The sequence below is a fragment of the Artemia sp. Qi Xiang Cuo genome, chromosome 12 (assembly GCF_049724085.1).
Source record: "Artemia sp. Qi Xiang Cuo chromosome 12, ASM4972408v1, whole genome shotgun sequence".
In the NCBI taxonomy this organism is placed as follows: domain Eukaryota; kingdom Metazoa; phylum Arthropoda; class Branchiopoda; order Anostraca; family Artemiidae; genus Artemia; species Artemia sp. Qi Xiang Cuo.
The window spans coordinates 56,535,330-56,547,149 of NC_142805.1; the positions used below are offsets into that span (position 1 = coordinate 56,535,330).

The window sequence follows — 11,820 nt, forward strand, 5'->3', positions numbered from 1 at the left end:
GTAGGGATTGTAACTACTCTTCCAGTAGACGTTTTGTTAGGGGTATACTTCTTAAATATAGACACCATCCTGGCACAATATTCTAACTCCATTACAAACATATTAATTATAGTGACAGTAAATCAAGAAAAAAATAAACGTAGGGCTATGCCCCCACTCATGAAAATGATAATCAGACAATACAAAATACACTTCGGTTTAACGACATATTCATAAAAAATACAAAACCGAGAAAACCTAAAAGCAAAAGAAGGGCGGATAAAAAGAAATATAACCAAAAACAAGAGTAATTATCGACCGTAGAAAAAGAACCAGAAAGGACCGAAGAGGAACTAACTGAAAAACTCGGAATAACTTCCGAAAAATTCGCAAAACTACAAACAAATGATAAAGACTGCAGATAAATAAAACTAGCACTAATGAATGAAAAAAATCCGCAATCTAAACAGTTTTCCAATAATGGAAATCTACTTTACAAAATAATGGAGACTGGGGAAAATACTAAAAAACTACAACTTTTGGTACCACATGAATTAAGGAAAGCGGTAATAAAGTTGGCTCACTCAAACCCAACGGGGGGACGCATGGGATTCCAAAGAACAAGAGATAGAGTCTTGCAGCGTTTTTGGTGGAAAGGTTTAAAAAAAGATATTATCAACTTTTGTAAAAGATGCAAATATTGTCAATTAGTTGCATACAAAAAAAACAAATGAAAAAGTTCCAATGAAAAAAATGCCCATTTTCGGCAAACTATTCGAGAGAATTTCAATGGACATTGTAGGTCCACTTCCGAAGTCTAGCGCGGGAAACAGATTCATTTTAGTTATTAATGATCTGGCTACGAGATACCCAGAAGCTATCCCAATGCGAACAGTAAAATCACCAAAAATCGCAGAAGAATTAGCGAAATATGTCTCGCGTCACGGAATCCCGAAGGAAATTTTAACAGATAATGGAACCAATTTTATATCGACATACATCCAAAAATTATACGAAATTATCGGCATTGAACAAGTATTAACTACTCCATTTCATCCTCAGACAAATAGAGTGACAGAAAGATTTAACGGAACCCTAATTAGTATGTTGAGACGTTTTGTAAGAGATGATGTAAGCCAATGGGACAAAATGCATCCTTGTGTCCTTTTTAGATACAGAGAAACTCCACACCAAGCTACAGGGTTCTCGCCATTTGAATTACTATATGGGACAAACCCAAGAGGGGTGTTGGACATTTTAAAGGAATCATGGGAGAATGAGGAGAAAAATGAAGAAACAGTGATAACCCACTTGCTATCACTACGAGAAAAACTGCATAAATTTCATGAAACTGCAAAACAAGCACAGGGGAAATTTGCAGACAAAACAAAAACATGGTACGATAAATCCGCCCAAATGCGCGAATTCAGGGAAGGGGAGGAAGTACTTATTTTATTACCGGACGGAAATAATAAATTGGAAGTGAGATGGAACGGACCGTTTAAGGTAAAAAAGAATGAATATGTAAATTATATGATAGAATTAGAGGGAGCGAGAAAAAAGGAAGAAGTTTACCATGTGAATTTACTGAGGAAATTTAACAAGGAAAATGAAAAAGAAAACCTCAAGGATCCGCAAAAGCGCTGTCTCATGATTTCGACCTCAGAACATGACGAGGAAAGTGCCCCTTTAAGTAAAATAGACCCGGCAGAAACATATAAACGCCATTGGAAGGGTTTCGGCAAAAAAATATCTGAGCCAGGCTCAGAAATCCCAATTAAATAAGTTATTCACGAAATTTGCAGACGTATTAACATACAAAATCGGAAAAACAGAAAATGTAGTACATAAGATACTATTAAAGGACAAGAAACCAATAAAACAATACCCATACCGAATACCGGAAGCAAAAAGAAAACAAAAGAAAAAATATAGGGACTGCAGGCGCGAGGTATGGGTAATAGAGCCATCATACTCAGAATTTGCAGCACCAGTGGTATTATTCACGAAGAAAGTTGGTTCCATTAGATTTTGCAAAGAAAGCAGAAAAATGAGTAATATTTTCGAATCAGACGCGTACCCAATACCAAGAATGGATGAAATTCTAGAGTCAGTTGGCTCCGCAAAATTTATATCAATTTTAGACTTGAGAAGGGGATATTGGCAAGTGAAAATGGACCCAGATGATTCAGCCAAAACTGCCTTTATTACTCCATTTGGGTTGTACCAATTTAGGTACATGCCATTCGGACTAAAAGGGGCACCAGCAACATTCCAAAGGATAGTAGATTATATTTTAAATTCCTTACCCTATACAAGAGCCTACTTGGATGATATTATAGTATTTTCAAACTCGTTCAAGGAACATCTAATCCATAGGGAACAAGTATTAACCAGGCTGAGGAGAGCAGGACTAACTTTGAATGTAGAAAAATGTAAATTAGTGCAGACACAGACAGAATACCTGGGACACAAAATAGGAAACGGTATAATAGCCCCATTAAGGGAAAAAACAGAAAAAACTAGAAACGCGGCAGTTCAGACCACAAAGAAAAAAGTTCGGTCATTTTTGGGGTTGGCAGGATATTATCAAAAAGTCATACCAAATTTTGCAACAATTGCTACGCCTTTGACGGAGTTAACAAGAAAGGGGGCCGTAGACCCCATCGAATGGTCACAAATTGAACAAAATGCATTTAATACACTGAAAGATGGCGAAAGGATACTGAGAAATCCAGATTTTCCCTTACCATTTGTGCTACAAACTGACAGTTCAGATTACGGATTCGGGGCAGTTTTATCCCAAAGTTTTGAAGATGGGAAACATCCAATCACATTTATATCCAGAAAACTATCAAAATTAGAATTGAATTATAGCACAATTGAAAAAGAATGCCTTGCGATAATTTAAGCGGTAAATAAACGGGACTACTCTGTATATGGACGAAAATTTACAATAGTGACAGATCACAACCCATTGAAATGGCTAAATATAATGAAGCAAGATAACCGACGATTAGCACGGTGGGTCCTGTGCCTACAAGAATACGACTTCGAAATAAAATCAAGACCAGGGGCCGATAATGTGAGCGCGGACGGCAAGTGCAGATTGTACTAACAATATATATAAGTATTAGGGGAAAAAAATAAAATGTCGAATGGGCTGTGCCTTGAACATATGAATAATAAGGGGAAAAAGAGGTCAAAGACCCATGGGGAATAAAAGAAGATAATTACAAAAGAGATCAATGACCTACAACGGGTTGGGGGAAAGTTGGGAGATATTGAATGTCGAGTCGGATTGGAAAAGTTTGGAAACGAATCTGAAACTAGTATTATCAGTTCAAAAAATATGTCGATCCTTTATGAGGGGGAGGAATCCCTTGGGTAAAATCCCCTGCGGCTCCCCAATCCCTTGGGGAAAATCCCTTTTGCGACTCCCTGCGGGGAGTCGTAAAAGATAGCCATTTTCCTCAACGCAGAACTGGCGGACAAGTTGTGATCCCTTTATCGAGATCTTGCCTTTCTGATCTGGAGTCCTTGGGGGATACTCTCTCCCAGTCACTTCATACTTCACCCAAACCGTTGTCCAGCAACCCTATTCATAGCTGTTATTCTTCATGGGAGTCGAGATGTATCCAAATTTTATTTTCAATTAGCATCAACGTATATTCTTCAGTTAATTATCCCGGGGAAGGGAAAAAAAAACGATACATGGTTCGCTCAGATTTTTACTTCATTTTCCTTAACCCTTATCGTTTTCACAGGCCTGTGTATTTTCGGCCTTAGACTATTTTAAATTATGCCAAGGGGCAATTTACTTTTTTATCGAGATTTGGGGTTGTTTCCACAGATGGAAATTAAGAGGCTAGTGCAGCCAAATTTTCACGATGGCTGGCATCATCATATGTGCCAGAAATTGATTTTCTGCTCCTCTCAAATCTAAATTCGGGAGAGCACGAAAATTTTGTTTTTGATTGTGCTCTGCACAATGAATTTCTATGAGTCCTGAGGGCTGCATCCCGCAATTATTTCCAACGGAGGAAGAGGAGAAGCTACTGATAAACGAGGAAAACTTCATAGTACCCCACACTAATCGGCAAGGCAGAAACCCTCGCACGGCAGGAGCTCTAAGGAAGAAATGAACCTGGAAGACGTGGAAGACTAGAGGAAGATGAAAAAGAAATTTAGCGTTTATTTTAATTTGATTTTGTGTCTGAATTTCCAGCCAATCCAACGGGGATGTGGGCCATTTATCTTAGGGGGGAGGTGTTGGAACCCTTGGTCCCAGTTTTTTCAGATAAATGTCCCTCCCAGATTCATTTCTTTTGGCCCCTTAATTTTTTTCCTTCCTTAAGTAATAAATATTAATTTTCCTATTATTTTTTTTTTACGCCATTTTGGGTCCTCTTAACTGCGTACGTGCTTAATAGACCACGAGGGAAAAATTGCGCAGTTAGGGAGGTCGGCCAGTAGATTGGTAAGTCCAAGGATTGGCTGGAAAGATTCATTACCACCCTCGTAACCCCCGCCGCGTGCTGCGGCTAGCGGGCTGGGAGGAAGTGTCCATTTTTAGTAAGTTCTGTTTATACCGCGTGATTGTTAATACAGTAAGATTTTTCTATGTACTCTCTTAACTTTTCAGATTAGGTCGAATCTAAAAGAGTTAGTTAGAAATCTTATCGGTAAGCTTTGGCTTTAAATGTGGCCATAGACCATCCGATCACGTTAGTATACGGAACCGTTGGAGTAACCGCGGAAATCCCACTAATTTGGGGCCAAAGAGGGATCTTCCCCCTCCAGTAAGTGGCATAGCAGTTCCTTGCGCCATTTTTGCCTTTAAAAGTGGTGACCCCGCACGATAAACCTCCAATAATCATTATTCTTTAAAATCTGTATCTGTAAATATTTTGATCTAAACAATTGAAGCATCCAAAGTTCTTACCCTGTGTTCCCTGCCCATAAGTTTTACTAAAGTTTAATTAGAAGAAGGGTGTGTTGAATCTTGTTTGAAGCCAAAGTATACAAGGATTTCCAACTGTGTTAGCACGCACAAAAATGAGGCCACTGGTCTTCCCCTCCCCCCACCCCCTGATTACAAAATTAGCATCAAAAGTTGATTTATTATAAAAGGCTTTGTCATGAAAATTTGTACGTTTAACGCAGGTGCTAGTAGGCTTCAAAGATTGGGGAACTTTCCTCTATTATAAAAAGACTTTTTTTTAACCATACCATTATGTTTCATGTATGTAGACAATGAATAGACTAAATAATTAAAAGAAGAGTAAAAGATGACTATATTTCTTAAAACTAAATACAAACTAAACTGCATCTATCTAAAGAGGAAATATAACAACAAAACTTCTATTTAGCGTTATCATTGGTTAACAAATTTGTGTTGCATACTTTATCCATTTCTAACGTACTTCATCATATGCCAGGCTTCCCTGGGTGCCTGCCACAGCATCTGCAGAAGCTTGCCACCCTGCCCTGAACAGCTTTGAATGCAAGCAAGACATTAAATTCAGGAAATAAGCCATATGGTTCATTAACAGGTGGAAGAACATTTTATCAACAAGTGCACTACGGCATTGCTTAAGCGCAAGAAACAGTTAACTTGTTTAATTGCCCAATTTGCATATGCCACAACACAAGGATTTTCAACTGTGCTAGCCCAAGCACAAATTCAGCCTCTGGTCCTTCCTAACCGCCCCCCTCCTCTACGCCATTGCCAAATTAGCTCCAAAACTAGTTGTTTTCTTGTAAATAAATTTGCCATTAGATTTTGTTGCAAGCACCACCAACAGAGGATACCGTATTACTAAAACCTGTTTATTGCAAGACCTTTTTCTTCAAGATATGGTTAACCTTGCGGTATATGTATTTAAGAAACTGAGGCAGCAATAGGAGGTTTTTTCATCAGCTTGCTTTTTTTGTGTTTAGTTGATTTTAATAAAAAAAATTATCAATTGTTAAGCTAAGCTAAGAGGTTCTTTGTAGACTTCTCTATGTATTCTAGAGGTTCGAGTCAGACACTTGGTCTTGAACGAAATTATTTCAGAATATTACATAGTCTCAATAGCATCTGAACTACATATAAAGCAGCCAGTTGCAGCGTCAAGCATAAAGAGCAATGAAATCTGGTGTAGCAGAAAAACAAAGCAGTACAAAGAAAAAGATGAAAAGGCAGTGAGAATTCTGCTTAACTTAGTAAAAGAAAATTGGGGAAAACTAAATGATAGCAAAACTGTATAAAAGGAAGTGTAGGGAACCATTGCAAGAGACATGAAAAAGGAAGGGTGGAATCTATGGGACACCTACCTTAAAAGTTGACCAGAAATGGAAGAGCCTTTGGTCATCATGTAAATCATATGTTACAAACTTGGAGGCTACCATAGGGGCTGGAGTAGAAATGCTGGAGGATGCGCCCCCTTTCGTTGAAGGGACAAGGGAAATAGTTGGACAGGCCCATTCTGTTCACCCAACATTTGCCGCAGATGCGTGTGGGTCTGACCCCAAGAATTGTCTTCAAACAGTTTTACAAAAAAAAACGAAGAAGACACTGCATTAGATGTTTCACAGCGTGAAGCCGAGAATCCTGGGGAAGCACGTACGTCTCAACAAGAAGGAATAGAGAATGAATTAGTTGGTTTGCTATTTATCGTCTCTTATTGTGTTTTTTTTTCAGAATCCTTGGACATTGGCAAGTTTTCTTAAAAGCTCAAATACATAAAATTAATGATTAAACAGAAACAAAAATTCATTAAGAAGCCTAAGAAATACATAAAAGTATGCTCATTAATAAAAACCTTGCAAATAATAAAAGATATATAGACGATCTTTTAGTAATAAATTGTGCGGAGTTTATTGAGATTTCAAAAAATATTTATCCAAAAGAGTTAATTCTGGAGCCCATCTACGGGATAGGACACTATGACTATTTCTTAGATTCAAATATCAATATTTCAGATAATCATAAATTAGTTTTTAATATATATAATAAAACGGATGATTTTAATTTTGAAGTAATTAATTTTCCATTCCTTGAAAGTAATATACATTCAAATATTACTTATTCAGCTTATTATTCCCAATTTTAGGTATGCAAGAATTTGCAGAAATTACACACAATTACACAGATTTTAAAAATAGATATAAAAATCTTAGCCAAAAACTGATCTTAAGAGGTTTTTCTGCTAATAAAATCAGTTGGCAATTTAAAAAATTTAGTTTTCTGTTTCATGAACTTTTAGGTAAATATACAAAAAATTAAAAAAGAAATACTGAATGATATTTTAATATAATGTCTCTTTCACTTTTCTTTTTTGGAATTTTGAATTTGTACATTGCTTTCAAACCAGCTTGAAGGACTTTAAATCTACAATTGGTTCCAGATTCCAATAAAATATTTTGTTTTATAACTCACGTCCGGACCAGTCTTTATGTGTTCCAGAATTGTCTTTGCTTTCATTGACCTATGGGATTTCACTAAGGAAAGAACCAATCTAATTTTGTAAGTAGTTTTTGAATAGTTTTACGAGTATGCACGTATTTCACAAGTTTTACCTAAGGTAGGGATACCATAAAAATCTTATGGTAGAGGCTCCACTGTGCCAGGTAAAGAAAGTAAAGCCTCTAAACCCATTAAGGCATGTGGTATTTCTTCTGATGAGCCCAAATAAAAGGTACTACTTGGAAATATTTCGCTAGATTCAAGGTGCTTTTCTTGTAAATTTACAACGACTTACATTCATTGATGACGACTTTGCATGGATTTGGACATTTCGATTTGGTTGATGGTTCGGTTATACTGTTTTGTCCTAGGTAATTAGATAGATGAGTAAGGTTAAAACCTCGTTCAAGTGCACATTTATCTCAATTACGGGATTGGGATGACAGTCCTTTTCTTCTTCTTCTCTCTCTCTCTCCTCTTTTTTTGGATGACAGTTCTTTTCTTCTTCTTCTCTCTCTCTCCTTTTTTTCTCACCAAGTAATTACCTCTAAAACATTGTATAGATTTTCAAGCTCTGATTAAAATTCAGGAGTTACTTTATATGCTTAATTTTACCAACCCTGTTTTACTTATGAGATGGTGGCAAAATCATGGTTATATTTTTTCTTTCAAACCAGAAAAAAAATGTATAGACAATACTAACCATTTAAAATTGTGACAACTTGCTTAGTTTTTCTGCCAAAAAAATTATTTGTAGGCTTTATATATTTCAAGTGTAAAAAAAACAACCCAATACTGCTATGTGATTGCAGTACTATGTTAGTTGTGCACAATCCCACAACAAAGGGAAATATTTGTTGCCCGTTTATTTTGATGATCTAAAAGATGTGGGTTGCATAAGCATCAAAGTTAACATTTTGTTGAAGTTTTTTTTTAAGTTTGAAATTAGTTTTGTTTTTAGTTAACACAAATCTTAATTTCTTTTAGATACAATGCTCAGAATTTAATTTTTTACAAACTGGGGAATGACTGCATAAGTCCAAAACCAAAAGAAGTCCAGTTCTTGTTTGATAATTTTATAGGTTTCAAACTTAAGTTTTACATCTGAGCTTAGACTTTTTCTTTGTTTTTACCAGTAAAATTGGTTTTTTCTCCTATACTTGGACAAAAAAGGGAAAAACAAAAACATATCAAGGTATAAAATATAAACAAAGTGAGCATAAATAAACACATATAAAAAAAAGTTGTAAAAAAAAGTGTGCAAAACCTTATGAAAGATGAAATTGAAACAACTAAAAGCCTTACGGGGAAGCAAAAAGAAGCAAATTTGGCTGAGGTGGAGAATTTTTTATTTATCTTTTATTCTAGAATGTTTTCTTTTTTCTCATGTCCTGGGGCATACGTGTTTCTACAACAAGTTAAGCCATCTAGAGTTACAAACACTCAAAAAAAAATTCAGCTGCATGAAGAGAACAAGGAGCAAATGAAAGCTTTTATAAAACATTAGAAGAGCATACACGATGGAAGAGAAAGAGAGTTGGAAAGAAGACACCAAGAAAACTTCGAAATGAACAGAAAATTCTTAGAAGAATATAAAGAGAAATGAAACACAAGAAAATATAATTTGGTTTCACTTTATTAATCTATATATTCTTATTTTGTTTTAATAGACTTATTTTTATTTTTACACGCCTAGCCATCCGAAACTGTACAATCTAAAGCTTTTTTCTTCCTGTCTATGGTCAAAATTTCAGGACTTAGTATACATACTAAACATTATGACAGTTTTACTTATAAGTTTGCTACTAAATCATGGTTAACTTTTACTTCAATTTCCATACTAAAGAAAAAACGGAGTACATTTTACCATAAAGTTTTTTTTTCAATGCTGTGTTCAAAGTGAAAAACATATGCTAAGTGTGAAAATAATAGTTGTATTTATGCATAAGAAAACAAAAATATATAGGATACTGAATAAGCAAGATTATCCTTCCTTAAGACCAGCGTCTTTCCTTTCAATGCCTTACAGAAATCTATCAAACCGTCAATAAAGCACATGTTGATTCACTGTAACTTGAAGGATATAAATTAAAAATTAGTTACATCTAACTACAATTGAAAAATAAGTAGGTTTTTTTATTTTCAAAACCATTTTTTGGTGATTTTCTAGAGGGGTCGTGTAGGGTCCTATTCACCCTGGTGTGAATTTTAGGTGTGGAGTCTCTATCACAAACAAAATCACTATTTTCCATTGGTAGATTCATTAGACTGTGAATAAAAAACGACGTTGTAAACCATCTTCACTGTCTTTGAAACAGGAGCATAAACATTTGAGCAACGTCTGAACCAGTTAACAGTCTCCCTAAAAGCATGTTCAACTACAGTTCTCCTTTGAGAAAGTTTTTAATTACCCTTTTTTGTTCTGTTTACATTCTGTTCAGTCTTCTTAAAAGGCAGTAGTAGCCAAGGTTGAACAGGAAAATCATTGTCACTTAGAATGTGATAATCTCCCGAGGAAGAAAATTCACTTTGACGATCTAATATGGTCTATACCAATTAGAGTTTGAAAAACTTAGCTATCATGGTTGTTTCCGGGAAAACTAGCACAATAAAATAGTTTTGATCAAAATACTATTTCCCATTGGTTGATTTGCTCTCTATTTTTCGCATTAAATATGAAAAGGAAACGGGGCTTTAAAATCTCAGTGAATCCATTAAAGACTAAGTAGTGTAAAACTACAAGTATTGAAAACTATTTCAAGGCACATGGTAAAATAGCAACCTATTAGGAATCAGCAAATCCCAATCCTTAGTAATTCCCGCTAAGATAGATTCTAAGTGATTACTAATGGCTCAGGAGCGTGTACTTTGGAACCGTCCTTAGTAACTAAACGTGTGTATTTACATGCACTGAAAAGATTAATTGAGGAGCAAAATCATATTCAAATTCATTAACAATCCTTTAAGTCGGTTTGTCAGGTTTTAATACAGCATATTTTATCACCTGAAACTACTGCTTCCAAGTGAGTTTTGAACTTATAGTTTGAAATCTTGTGCACGCATGTTATTTTGCTGCTATCATATTAAATTGATGAATTTGGGCACTTTTCAAGTGGCACTTCTGTTGTAATAACTAACAAGAAGAAATAATAAATCACTGAATATACGTTTATTAAATAGAGTCAAGTAACACCAACAGAAAAAAAATATGACAGACTCTGCCCCTTGAATCAAGCTGAAGTATACTAGCACTTCTTTAAATTCTAAAAAGACATCAATTGCTTAACAAAGATTTAATTTTTTTAAACCTGAACATTTAAAAAACATGACTAAACCCACCAAAGTTTAGTTTGTTTCTCCTTCCAACTAAATTTAATTTTCTTCTCAAATATGGTCATAATCTCATGATTTAATATTTATACTAAACATTATGACAGTCTTACTCATGAACTGGCTACAAAATCATGGTCAACTTTTCACTTCAATTTGCATTCTAAAAAAACAGAGTACCAGTATATTTTACCAGGAATTTTTTTTTCATGGTCAAAAAACAGCAGTGTTAAAACAATAGTTGAATATTTACATACAAATTAAATCATATGGAATGCGGAATAAGAGACTATTGCTGTCCAGAACCAGTGTCTATCCTTTCAATATCTTATGAAAGTTTATCAAACTCTAAATAAAGAACAAGCTGATTTAACTATAACTAAAAAGGACAAAGTAAAAAATAATTATTATCTAGCTACAATTGAGAGCAAATTACGTTTCTCTTTTCAAAACCATTTTGTGTTGAACTTCTGGAGGGGTTGTGTAGTAATATTCACTCTGGTGTGAATTTCAAGTGCAGGGTCTCTATCATAAATAAAATTCTCATTTTCTATCAATAGATTGTGAATTAAACAAGGCGCTGCAACAATCTTCACTGCCTTTGGTACAGAAGCATAAAGATTTTAACAACGTCTGAACCGTTTAATAATGTTCCGAAAAACATGTTCAACTACAATTCTCGTTTCAGAAGTTTTTTTGGGTTCTGTTGAGATTCTGTTCATTCTTCTTAAGTCCTGTCTTAATTGGCGTACCGGCTTATTTTAATTGGCAGATAATGGTAATAAGGATCCTTTATATTTAAGCAATTGGGTATAAAACAGTGTTTCCACTTCTACTTATTTTGGCAGTAGAATACTTATTTTTGGGATTTTCTACTTCCAAATATCAAATCTACTTATCTACTTATTTTCTTCTTATTTTTTGGGGCTTAAGTTTACATGCCAGCTATTTTGGTTTTTACTCTGTTGAATTATAATGCTATGTTTTATACAATGGAAGAGGGGAATTGATTTAAGCAGTGGCATCTGGCACGAGTGGAATCTTCTCATATCTCAAAG

At 35.0% G+C, this 11,820-nt stretch overlaps 1 protein-coding gene across 1 annotated transcript; it reads left to right on the top strand.

Annotated features, from left to right (window-relative positions):
- Nucleotides 1–732: 732 nt before the first annotated feature.
- On the top strand, nt 733–2,890 carry LOC148946305 (uncharacterized). The gene is made up of 2 exons (XM_089097657.1): nt 733–1,485; nt 2,342–2,890. The coding sequence occupies exons 1-2, from the start codon at nt 733–735 to the stop codon at nt 2,888–2,890; spliced, it is 1,302 nt and encodes a 433-aa protein (XP_088953783.1).
- Nucleotides 2,891–11,820: the final 8,930 nt, after the last annotated feature.